Raw genomic sequence first — 13,534 nt, 5'->3', positions numbered from 1 at the left:
ATGAGTTGGTAAACAAACTGGAATGGTGCATACTGCCACCTGGAGTGTGTTGTTTGAACAGGTATAAAGCCTGGGTTGGCAATTTACTGCCACCTGCAGTTATGGAACGTTTGCTCACGAGTCTAATTAATTAGCTAATGACCTGGATAGAATCATGTGAACCTTAACCCATAAGAAGACCCATCCAGTTGACTACTTGAAAATGATGCGTCCTCAATGGCTCTGCCCATGCTAAAACAGGGTTTTGGGCACTTGGATGCAATCTCCCTTTGGGCTAAAGGCAATGTTGGTTGCACACTACTGGCAACTGGTGAGCAAAGAGATACATTGTGCTAGAATCAAGTCAGTCTCTTCTCTACTATTATGTTTCGGGTCCGGGATGGGTAGACACAGTACACGGCAGGAGAAAGAGAGACCTAGTAGTTCAACTGTATAAAGGTTTTTCTTCAAAAAGTGTTCTCTTTTAGATCGTTGCTTATTGGGTTTTTGGGAGCCTTCACAAAATTTGCTGATAATCTCCCTCACAGCAAAACATCAATTGAAACAAAGCTAACCTATTATGGGTGACAAGATGGGGTGTATGCCAAGTATACATAGACTAATTGATGAACTTCATATAGGTCATTTATTAAAGCTTTGAGTACACGCAACCAACGTGAACAAACATTTGACTTAGCAGCATGTCGTCATAACTAAAACAGAGTATTTGAGTGGGCTTATTTCTGCAAACTGTACAGCCGCTGCTGGTTCAGAGACTTAGAAATATAGGTCCTGTGTTTGCCAATGTTAAATATCCATTCAATTCCAATGTCAATGTTAAACATCCATTCAATTCCAATGTCAATGTTAAACTAAACATGGTTCTCCCAAGCTTAGATAGACACCACTCAAGTACTAGACATGCCATAGCTAATCTGAAACCATCTTGACCGCGAAGCAGAGGTTGGAAATACTTAGCCATTCAATGAACACACTGAATTAGTTGCTAAGGGAAACCGAATCCCCTCGGAATAATGACCACGTACTGCAACTATGTCTTAAATACTTCGTCAAATGTATTTTGTAATAGTGCAACCATAAATAATTATTCTATGATAGATACATATGCAGTATGTACCAGTGGAGGCTGCAAAGGGGAGGACGGCTCATAATAAATGGCTGGAACGTAGCGAATGGAATTGCATCAAAGACATGGAATCCATGTTTGATGAATTTGATACCGCTCCAGTCATTACCACGAGCTCGTTCTCCCCAATTAAGGTGCCACCAACCTCCTGTGGTATGTACTCTTACTATGCAGGAGAATTCAACTTTCTTTTTTACACCATTTCTGAAATTAGAAGATGAATATACGAGGAAATAAGTAGATGAAAAAGGGTACTTATAAACCATGCTAACTGAAATCAGGCTAACTGAAACAAGGATGAACGGAAGGTTACTTCATGCTAGCGCAATCGTGAAGGTCAGCATTCTCAAGCCTGGCCCAGATGTACACATTCAGGTGATCATTTTCCAATAAGAGAGCTGATACAAGGTAACCCAGCATAGATACAAATTGACATTTAAGACAAGGATGAAGAAATGCTATGTAAGGCCCACAGTAACGTATAAGGCAGTGGCTGCTAGTGGAAGGAGAAATGGGGAGGGCAGGGGAGTCCATCCTCCCCACTTCTCCTTCCGCCAGCCTCCACTGGTGTAAGGGAATGACTAAAGAGGGAGGGAGCAGACATGGAGGGCTTCGGTAGGCGGTAGGGAGAAGTGAGCAGCCTGGTCCTAGATGTCGGAGCCCATCTCTGCACACTGCTTGTCTGATATGTGTGAGGCAAGAGACTCGATGATGTCCAGCAGCAGCAGCTGGCTGAGGGACCTCAGGTTGGGGAGCTTGGACACCTTCAGAAGGGGGAGGGGGAGAAGCAACAAATAAATAAAAAACTGTCACGATCAAACAAAGACTCAGGAAGAGCAAAGTTGTTGAGCAAAGCCAAAAGAGGGAGTGAAAAAAAATAGCGGATCAAAGTGCAAAACTGAAAACCCTGACAAGTAAGACATTACCAAGACAACTGGGGCCGCATGAAATCGGCTAGAGGAAAACCCTGACAAGTAAGACATTACCAAGACAACTGCGGGCCGCATCTGGCTCGAGGGTGGCAAGTTTGAGCCCCTGGCGTAGAAAAAGAGGTACGTAGCATTTTGCTTGGTTAGTTAAGACAAAAAGATATTCCCGGAATGGCACTGTAAGGAGAGACGACAAGCGCGAAGGATAAGGTGCTTGGACTGCGTGCTTGGCTGTAAACTGTCTCTTCTCTAACCACTGTGTAGAGGAAGACTGGGGTAATCCATTTGGGCAACGGGGGGGGACGACTCCCCACAGAGTTTCCCCTCAGGGGCTTAGTTTAGCTGTGGAGTGGGAGGCAACATCCCCCCAGGGCTCCGGACACCAGTAGCCCACCCACCTTGATGAACTGGTGGACGATGATGTGCAGGCAGTGCTTCTTCATGTCCCAGGCCTGGGTCTTGTCCGCCGCCTCCAGGATCTGAAAAGAAGGACACGGAACTGAAGGGGGATGAATGCTGCACACACTAACAGGATACAGCTACAGGCTAGATTAGAACACGTGAGCGGGGATTAACGGTGGGTGCAGAATACCTGGAGGACGTTCTCCACCGTCACATTCATCTCCAGGTTCTGCTTGCAGTAGGCCTGAAGCCGGTTGTTGGAGAAACCATAGTAATATGGCGCTGCGAACAGGTAGCTGTTATCAAGAGTCAAGGCCGTCATTGCACGCAAAGATCAGTATTGCCAAGTGATAGTGCTGCCACTTCTAATGACCCAATATGCATGTAGCATTAAACAAAATGGCTCCCGAATAGTATTGGACACAATAACAAATGAATGTGGAAGATGCTAGCCACGTATGGGGCCGAGTGGGGAGGATACAGAGAGTCTTCAGGAGGCATGTTAACGTCGCCGTAGTAGATATAGCGGAGCATGGACTCAAAGGCCTGCTTGCTGGGTACCATCTCCCCGATGGATATGTTCACCTGGCCGTCCTCGGGCATGAAGGAACGGAACATCGCCTCAAAGTAGCTGCCCAGAGAAAAAGAGACACATCAACCCCATATAGAAGCCTGCACACATACAGAACGGACACACAAGCAGTCAGGGAAAGTAACTCAACACGAGTAATCAACCCCAACTTCTGATCAAGAGGTTGTGGTAGTTCACGTGTGGGATTCAAATAGACCTGAGTCGTGTTCCGCAGGGCACGAGACATTACCGCAACAAAGTTTTGCAATGGGGGAGGGATCAGTTAGGACATCCATGTCAAGACGTTTCTCCCCACTGATCACAGCCCTGTACAGTGACAGTACCTTGAGCGGGCGGCTAGTATAGCTTTATGGGCGGGCCGCGGGTGTCCGTCCAATAGCAGGACGATGTCACAGAAGTCCAGGCCACCTCCCTCCAAGTAGGCCTTCATGTCCTGCACCAGGGAGGTGCCGATGTCCACGGGCTGATCCGAGTACACCCTAGGGGGAGGCTGCTGCTTCCGCCGGACTATCTCCACGATCAGAGGGGTGGACAGGTGCTCAAACTCCTTGGTCATGATCACCTGGTTAAAGTGAGTCTCCTTCACCACAAAGTTAAGACAGTGCTCCTATGGTGGGACAGAAGAACAGGTCGTGTGAGCGATAGATTGACAGAATCTTTTTTTTTGTTGCTAATGCTTGATTTTACAACCTGGAATTAGCAAAAACCCTCTTTTGGGTCGTCCTACCTTGAGCTGATCCAGCTGCAGCTTGTTGGCTTGTTCGCACACGCTCAGAACGTTCTGAAGGTCCACCGACGCCTCGATGTACTGCACACACAGCTGCTCCAGCCGCGACAGCTTGAAGCTCAGCGCCAGCTTGTAGACATCCATGATTAGCAGAACGTCCTGGACGTGACCTGAGGGGAGTCCAGGAAAACATTGACATTTTAGTCATTTGCAGAGGATCTTAAAAATCGCCACTATCCAAGAAAGACAAGTACAATGTATGTGCTCTTTTGAAGAGGTTTCATATGCAGTATGTGTGGGGGTAAATATTTCCCTAATCCCAAATCGAACTCCTAGCTCTTACCCCCTGTGCACTCCTGTTGACCTGAGAGGAGTGGCTGGGTTCAAGCAATATGGTAATTTATCCACCTTGCCTTCTGATAGGGGTGCCCTGGGGGCTGGGAGCTAAGGGTTGATTTGGTTCTGAATAGGTATGAGGAAGCGGTGGGTGAACTCTGACCTCTGCGCGGGTACTGGATCTTGTCTGTGTACAGGAACTGCATCAACACCTCAAAGGGCTGGGCCTCGGCCTCTCTGATGTGCACCTCCAGCATGGGCTGGTTCCCCGAAGCCCTGGTGCCCCCTGGGATATCCCTGGGACCTCCGGCCCCCGCCCCCTCCTCACTCCCCTCCTCACTGTTCTCCTGTTGTTTAATCCTCTGCACACAGATATAGGACACTTATTAACAGTCACTACTTCATGGGCCAGTTTCCCAGACATATTATTAAGCCTACTCCTGGACAACAAAAAAGTCATTTCAGAAAGGGCTTTTTAGTCCAGAGCTAGGCTCAATCTGTGTCACGGAAATCAGCCCCATGTGGGTTCCATTCAAATAATTAGGAAATGGTCGTTCCATTGGGTCAGTGGGTTAAGGGCATGGTGCTGGCAAAACCAGCAATGTGGGTTCGATTCCTGCACGGACCATATTATACTGAATAATGTTGACAGTTCTGTAAGTGTGTCTCTGCTCCACCACGTCATTTATACATGGGAGACTGACGACTAAAGCATGACGAAGGTGAGAAGAGGACCCAAGCTCTCTCCACTTACCTGTCTCTGTCTATCCCGGGCCTGCAGGATCTTCTTTCTCAGCCACTGGCATCTTGCAGTCACGATGGCAATATGACCAAGGACTCTCTCCTCCCTCTGCAGTCGGAGAAAGAACAGGGAGTGAGAAAGAACAGGGAGTGAGAAAGAACAGGGAGTGAGAAAGAGAGCAGAGGTCAAAATAAAGAGGAAGGGAAACAAAAAGCTGGCCAATCCCTTAATTATTAAAAGGCAGCTGATCCACTTTTGTCCTCTACGAGGCAGGGTCGTGCTCATTAGGGCATGCAACAGGAAACATTTTAAAACGTTTAGCAAAGGAAGACGAAAATGAGCGCTTCTTATAAGACCCTTAAGTCCCTGTTCCAGTCCGTTTAAAAAATAAATAAAATGTATTTGGTGTCTATTTTTTTTTTTTTTTTTAAATCTCAGCTCAGTCTCCCGGCAGCACGTCGATTAGCTGTGAGGACCCACCTCTCCCAGGATGAACTCCACATCGCAAAACTGACGGTTCTCAAACAGCTTGCCATAGTCCTCGTGGAGCGTGCACTTTGGGTAGCAAGAAAACTGATGGAAAAGAATAACAAAAGTTCATAAGGGTTAATATGGGTAGTGAGCGACTAAATGGTCCTATTTAACCCATTTCAGTTTCTTCAATCAATACGTTGATTGTTCCCACCATGCAGAGCAACACAGTGACACGTAGGGTAGCTGATTGTGTGTTTTGACCTTAAAAATGCTTTTCAACTCCCACAGACACCCACCTGGAATCTGTACATCTCCCCGCTGCGCACATTATTGTCCACCGTTCCCCCAAAGATGTACATGGCATCCTGGATCACAGCGGCCGCGTGGAAAAGTCTTCCACTGGGCATCTAGAGGGAGAGAGAGGATGGGAGAGAAAGAGGGAGTGATTAGGGCAACATGGACAAACGAGACCCCACTGGTTTAGCAGAAGATCCCTTCAAAATGACTAGAAAGAGAGGAAAGCGGATGAGGTCAGTTCGTGATACAAGAGGCAAGAGATGCAATGGCTTTTTCCTCCTCAGCCATGTTTTAGAAATCCCCTAGGTCATGTTCATTAGGCAACAAACAGAAGACAACTAAATGAAACAAGGAGGGACTACCTGACCTGAACATTTTTTTCTCTCCTGTGCACAACGTTTTAAAGCATTTTTGTGACTATGTGCCCTAATGAATATGACCCAGCAGTTAGTGGCTCGTACCGCATAGACACAGGTCTATAGGCAAATGAAGATCCAAGGTGGACAATCAATTAGTCTATGGGGTCTTTGGCCATATCTTATTATTTTGCTCCCCAATTATGCACATGCCTAACCAGTGGCTTGTTGAGCTATTCCATTCTGACTAAATACACAATAATGTTATTAAAGCTGCACTCTGTAGCTTATTTTCTATTTCCTCTGGAGATTGTTTGTTTCTGTAGTACTCAGAAAGGAGGGTATGTGCGAGGAGAAGAACCACCCAGATTGGCTTAAATCAAACAGCGGTTGTTTTTTTGTGTTTGTTTTGAGCTGTAACTGTATGGAGAAGAAAAGCTACAGCGGGGGCAGCTTACCAGACGAGAGAGAGAGAGAGAGCAAACAGAGAGAGACATTTTTCTATTTGATTAAAGATATATTTTTTTTTTACCAGGATTGACCCTTGAGATGAGGTCATCTCGTTTCCAAGGGGATCCTGGAAAAGGTAGAGAGCAGTGGGACTTCAAAACATATACGTGTAAATCAAATGGCACAAATGTAATGGATCGCATGCAAAAAATATGCACATATCTTAGTGGGAAAACTCCACCCAAAAACTATCTTTTGGTATTTGTTTTATTTGTGCATTGTTGATATAGTACCAAAATGTTTTGTATGTCAGCAATCAAGTTTTCAAGATATATAACTTTTAATATAGAGAAATACAGCCAGTATGATGCATTTTGCACAGTATGATGCTGTGTTTTGCATCATACAGGCTGTATTTCTGTATTTTGATAGTACATCTTGAAAACTTGATTGCTGATGTACAAAACATTTTGTTCACTAATATCAACAATTAATTAATGAAACAAATACCAAAAGATGGTGTTGGGGTGGAATTTTCCTTTAAGGTGCTGGATGAAAATAAGAAAAAAAGAATCAGAAGCTATGTCTGCAACTCTGATACACTCCCACCGTGATTTATTGGGACGCACACAAAGTTGTATGTTAGGTGTCTCAATAAATCACTTTGGGAGCTTATTAAAAGTCACCGTCTTTTTTCATGCTTGCTACGCAACTCATCTCTCTAATGTTCTGTAGTATTGGCAGCCCGATCAACACAGACACATGGGTACCACTGACATCAAATTAGGGCTACGCCCCAAAAAATGACAATGCAAACATGCCACGTTTTCACTTCTTTCCGGGTATAGAGAATACATTTACAACCCAAAAGCCCTTCCACCCTAGGCACTTCTGGGCATCTGAGATTATTTGATAGGTTGAAGCAACATGGAGAAAATTCCACCTAGCCCCTATCAGAGGGCAAAGTGGAACTAATCCCAAATTGCTTACACCAATCACATTCTCTACAACTGCACAGGAGTAGAGGCTAGGAGTGGATTTGGGAATGGGTTTAAGACTAATCAGTACTAATAACTAGGGGCCCTACTCGGTGACCAGTTGGACACCTGCTGAGCACATACCTCGCTGTCCAGGCTGGGCTGGATCACCTCCCAGGTCTGGGAGTCCACGTCGTAGGAGTGCAGCTCGTTGGGCAGCGTGTTGTCGGCCGCGCCTCCAAACACGTACAGGTGACGGTCGAAGGCCACCATGGTGTGGCCATAGCGCCTCTGGGGGCGGGGGAGCCCCGCAGCAGGTGTTCAGTCGGGATGCGCGTCCACCTGGGCGTGACGGGAGGATAGACAAGACAGAATCTCGGTCATCTGACCCTCGGACATCAGCAGCACAAGCACTCCCTTCGTAGTGTCATTAAATGCCTCTCTTTTGTGTCTACTCGTTCAGAATGGCTTTATTAACGTTCAGTCTGATCTGGCTTACTCACATGTGGCCCTTGAACTCAAACTGGAAGAGGTTGTTGGTGATCTTGGCTCCACTCTGGCCGGAGAACACAAACATCTTGTCCCTGCACACGGCTACAGGGAAGTTGCAGCAGGAGGGAGGGATCTCACCGCTCTGTTCAATCTGAGACATCACAAAAACAGAAATGACATCAGCATTTGCTTTCCTATGCATTATTTTTTTTGCCATGTACAGTGCCTTCGGAACATAATCAGACCCCTTGACTTTTCACACATTTTGTAACGTTACAGCCTTATTCTAAAATGGATTATATATATATTTTTAAATCCTCACACACACACAATATCCCATAAAGACAAAGCGAAAACAAGTTATTGGAAATTTTTGCAAATGTATTAAAAATAAAAAACAGAAATACCTCATTTACATAAGTATTCAGACCCTTTGCAGACCCTTTGCAAACATGCACACAGAAAAGACAGCGCAGGAGTAGTTACAGGACAAGTCTCTGGATGTCCTTGAGTGGCCCAGCCAGAGTCTGGAAATGAACCCGATCTAACAGAAATACCTCATTTACATAAGTATTCAGACCCTTTGCTATGAGACTTGACATTGAGCTCAGGTGCATCCTGTTTCCATTGATCATCCTTGATGTTTCTACAACATGATTGCAGTCCACCTGTGGTAAATTAAATTGGACATGATTTGGAAAGGCACATACCTGTCTATTTAAAGGTCCCACAGTTGACAGTGCATGACAGAGCAAAATCCAAGCCATGAGGTCAAAGACAGTGTCCGTAGAGCTCAGAGAAGGACTGTGTCGAGGCACAGATCTGGGGAAGGGTACCAAACCTTTTATGCAGCATTGAAGATCCCCAAGAACACAATGGCCACCATCATTCTTAAATAGAAGAATTATAGAACCACCAAGACTCTTCCTGGAGCTGGCCACCCGGCCAAACAGCGGAATCGGGGGAAAAGGGCCTTGGTCAGTGAGGTGACCAAGAACCTGAAGGTCACTCTGACAGAGCTCCAGAGTTCCTCTATGGAGATTTGAGAACCTTCCAGAAGGACAACCATCTCTGCAACACTTCACCAAAACACGCCTTTATGGTAGTGGCCAAACGGAAGCCTCTCCTCAGTAAAGAGGCACATGACAGCCCACTTGGAGTTTGCCAAAAGGCACCTAAAGACTCTCAGACCATGAGAAACAAGATTATATGGTCTGATGAAACCCAGATTGAACTCTCTGGTCTGAATGCCAAGCATCACATCTGGAGGAAACCTGGCACCATCCCTACGGTGAAGCATGGTGGTGGCAGCATCATGCTATGGGGATGTTTTTCAGGGGAAGGGACTAGGACACTGGTCAGGCTCGAGGGTGAGATGAACGGAGCAAAGTACAGAGAGATCCTTGATGAAAATCTGCTCCAGAGCGCTCAGGACCTCAGACTGGGCCGACGGTTCACCTTCCAACAGGACAACGACCCTAAGCACACAGCCAAGACAACGCAGGAGTAGTTTCAGGACAAGTCTCTGGATGTCCTTGAGTGGCCCAGCCAGAGTCTGGAAATGAACCCGATCTAACATCTCTGGAGAGACCTGAAAATAGCTGTGCAGCAACACTCCCCATCCAGCCTGACAGAGCTTGAGGATCTGCAGAGTAGAATGGGAGAAACTCCCCCAAATACAGGTGTGCCAAGCGTCATACCCAAGAAGAGTATGCTGTAATCGCTGCAAAAGGTGCTTCAACAAAGTACTGATAAAGGGTCTGAATACTAATATAAATGTGATCATTTATAAATAAAAATAAACTATCAAATTTCTAAAAACCTGTTTTTGCTTTGTCATTATGTGTGTGTAGATTGAGGGAAAAAATGTTTTAATACATTTTAGAGTAAGGCTGTAAACGTAACAAAATGTGGAAAAGGGGTCTGAATACTTTCCAAAGGCACTGTATGTATATGCATTATGTGTGGTTGGTTGCATGTCTATAAACTTGAGTGTGCTTGAAGATTCTCCTGTGTATGTCCCTTCGTTAAGAGAAGGTTCTGCATAATGACCTCCTCCCAACAGGCATGCTCTCGGTCCTGAAGACTGATGGTCCACATGTCATTTAACCTGCAGGTAGGGCAAACCATCAAATCAGTTATCTTTTTAAGTAAACATCAGGACATTGTCAATAAATATGACACAATTGTCAAACAAACCTACCTGGCATTTCCATCGTAGCCAGCAAATATCCATAGCTTATCACTGTACACTGTGGCACCATGTGCTGACCTGGCCACAGGCAAACTGAAATATAAACAAATGACATGATTATACCACTGCTTGAAGCAATATGACAGACTAAGAGGTGATATCTTTTGGTAAGCACATGTATATATTGTACTATATCACAAATTACCTGCCCTCCACTTTCCACTCCGTCCACTGTCCTGTTGCAAACTTGTACTCAAAAAGGTCATTTTTGTTTTTAAGATTGGAGTTTGAGTAGATATCGCCAGTGTAACCCCCTGAAAAGTTAAAATACAAGATTAAAGCTATTACAGAGCACACGTGAAGTTAGATGAACATAAACTAGCAGGCATTGAAGAAAAACTCACCAAACACAAACATGCTGCTGCCATACACCACGGCAGAATGGTGATACCTGGGTGCAGGTGGCGTGCCAGTGGTGAAGGCTCTGGAACACATTCAGTTTGTTAGCCCAGTTCAAGTATGATGGATCTTATAGAACAGTGTTGTCAGTGTCATGTACAGTGCCATCAGAAAGTATTCATACCCCTTGACTTATTCCACATTTGTTGTGTTACAGCCTGAATTCAAAATGGATTAAATACACCCCACCCATCTACACACAATACCCTACAACGACAAAGTCAAAACATGTTTTTAGAAATGTTTGCAAATGTTGTGAAATGAAATACAGAAATCTAATTTACCTAAGTATTCACATCCCTGAGTCAATACTTTGTAGCAGCACCATTGGCAGTGATTACAGCTGTGAGTCTTTCTGGGCAAGTCTCTAAGGGTACGTTGCACCAACATGGATTAACACTTAAACTGGGTTAAATCAAGGTTAATCTATTAATCTTGTTGCACCAAATTTTAAACCTAGTTTTAAATTAAATCATTCCTCTAATCTAAGTTTAGTTTTCATTTTAAACCTAGATTAAATGTAAGCCTGTTGCTCAAAGAATTTTTGTAAAAATATAAACTTAGATTGAAGATTAATTCTGAACTACCACTTTGATGGTGGTTTAACTGATAGAATGGCAGCATATCTACTGTGGAGAGACCAAAACAAGAGAGAATAATTAGAGACAGGTTGAATCCTGTTGAGTACACCTGGATTGTGCAACATTTGCCCATTATTCTTTTCTAAATTCTTCAAGCTCTGTCCAATTGGTTGTTGATCATTGCTATACAACCATTGTCACATCTTGCCATAGATTTTCAACTAGATTTAAGTCAAAACTGTTACTCAGCCACCCAGGATTTGCTCCAAACATAAAACTTTGTATTCAGGACAAAAAGTGAATTGCTTTGCCACATTCTTTGCAGTATTACTTTAGTGCCTTGTTCCAAACAGAACACATGTTTTGAAATATTTGTATTCTGTACAGACTTCCTTCTTTTCACTCTGTCAATTAGGTTAGTATTTTGGAGTAGCTACATGGTTGTTGATCAATCCTCAGTTTTCTCCTGTCATAGCCATTAAACTCTGGAACTGTTTTAAAGTCACCATTGGCCTCATGGTGAAATCCCTGAGCAGTTTCCTTCCCTTGAGTTAAGAAAGACGCATGTTTATTTGTAGTGACTGGGTGTATTGATGCACCATCCGAAGTGTAATTAATAACTTCACCATGCTCAAATGAATATATATATATTTTCCCATAGGTGCACTTTGCGAGGCATTTGAAAAACTCATTGTGGTTGAATCTGTGTTTGAAATTCACAGCTCGACCGAGGGACCTTAAAAATAATTGTATGTGTAAGGTACAGAAATGAGATAGTCATTCAAAAATTATGTTAAACACTATTATTGTACAAGAGTGAGTCCATGCAACTTATCAAATCAAATTTTATTGGCCACATACCTGTGCTTAGCAGATGTTATTGCAGGTGTAGCGAAATGCTTGTAAAAATGCCCTGGCTGTATGTAGTAACACAAAACATTCTCTGGGCTAATAATGTGAGAAATAAAACAGAGAAAAAAATAATACTGCAAAGTTTCCTAAGAGCTGGAAGAAAGGCAGCCCTCTCTGTTGGCACCATACCCCTATGTGACTTGTTAAGCAAATGTTATCTCCCAAACTTATTTAGGCTTGCAATAACGAAGGGGTTGAATACTTATTGACGCAAGACATTTAAGCTTTTCATTTTTAATTAATTTGAGAAAACAAATCTAAAAACATAAAACCACTTTGACATTATATATATATAAAATAATAATAAAGTGGCATTTAGCAAACGCTTTTATCCAAAACGACATACAGTCGTGCGCGCATACATTGTGTGCAGGCCATTGACAAAAATCTCAATTCAAACCATTTTCAATTTAGCACAACAAAATGTGGAGGGGTGTGATTACTTTCAGAAGGCGCGGTATATTTAAAGGAATTTGTGAAGGTGATTCTTACCGGCACCATGAGCAGTCCTTCACATCGAAGCGCAACAAGTCATTCAGCATGTTTTTCCTGTCAGAAGTCAATAGGGGCTTAGTTAGATCACTGAGGATTTCCACACGACCTCGACATTGCAATGCAACCACATGAATATGTGACTCAAACATGTCTTACCCATTATCTCCCCCGAATACATATATGGCATCCCTGTATGCCACAACGGTGTGCTTGCTGCGTCTGCAGAATTGAAAATATGTTTTACATATGCAACTGTCACAATGGTCACACCAGCAATCACAAGGAATAGCCTAACAACATTGTCGTCAGCACCGCAGCACTAGCTACAAAGAAATGTATAATGACATTAGTTGTCAACTCACCTGGCACCGACAAACTCATCACACGGTGGGAGCCTTCTCCAGCGATGGACAGTCTCGAATGGGCCGAAATTAAGTGTCAAATATTCCACACTGTCCGAGCAGCTATGGTCGAAATCAACACTTGGTGCAACTTTGGTGGATTTACAAGACATGGTTACATGACCATCACATCCAACCAATCTCTTCTTAGCTGTCCATAGCAAGACCGTGCCCTCTAGGTCAAAAGCCACCCACCCTGGGATTATGCTGATACAGTTACTAGATGAATTTGCAGATACACTGTTTGTCATTCAGTTAGCTAAGCTTTCCTTTCATCTTAAAATCGTCCTTTTTACTGGCGAAAGGGCAACCAAGAATAGGCGATGTGACTTAGCTAACGTTACCCGAACCGGCTAGCTAGCTAAGCTAGCTAGTTAACGGCCACTGAATAGCCAGCTAGTTACAAATAAATACATCGGGATGATAAATCTTTAATATGTTCCCCTCTATCTAAAAAAAAAAAAAAAAAAAAAAAAAGAATACTCCAACAATGTATATACCATTAATATCTATGTTACCAAAAAGTGGCATTTACTAGCTACAACAATCGTAATGTTTTTCTTGCTGCAAAACAAAAAATGTCACAAATCGC

The 13,534-nt window shown here is 43.8% G+C and overlaps 1 protein-coding gene across 1 annotated transcript; it reads right to left on the bottom strand.

Moving 5' to 3' along the window:
• Positions 1-606: 606 nt before the first annotated feature.
• lztr1 (leucine-zipper-like transcription regulator 1) lies at positions 607-13,534 on the bottom strand. Its single transcript, XM_024439398.2, is given in 21 exon segments — positions 607-1,890; positions 2,454-2,534; positions 2,648-2,753; positions 2,939-3,088; positions 3,373-3,656; positions 3,777-3,946; positions 4,276-4,474; positions 4,867-4,962; positions 5,335-5,427; positions 5,625-5,735; positions 6,514-6,558; positions 7,553-7,707; positions 7,710-7,750; positions 7,912-8,051; positions 9,953-10,010; positions 10,104-10,187; positions 10,300-10,408; positions 10,499-10,578; positions 12,539-12,595; positions 12,698-12,760; positions 12,904-13,534. Coding segments are annotated over 21 exon segments (2,529 nt in total). The 5' UTR covers positions 13,194-13,534; the 3' UTR covers positions 607-1,773.

This window comes from Oncorhynchus tshawytscha, linkage group LG12 (genome assembly GCF_018296145.1).
Source record: "Oncorhynchus tshawytscha isolate Ot180627B linkage group LG12, Otsh_v2.0, whole genome shotgun sequence".
Classification (NCBI taxonomy): Eukaryota; Metazoa; Chordata; class Actinopteri; order Salmoniformes; family Salmonidae; genus Oncorhynchus; species Oncorhynchus tshawytscha.
This window is presented reverse-complemented; position numbering and strand designations above follow the sequence as displayed.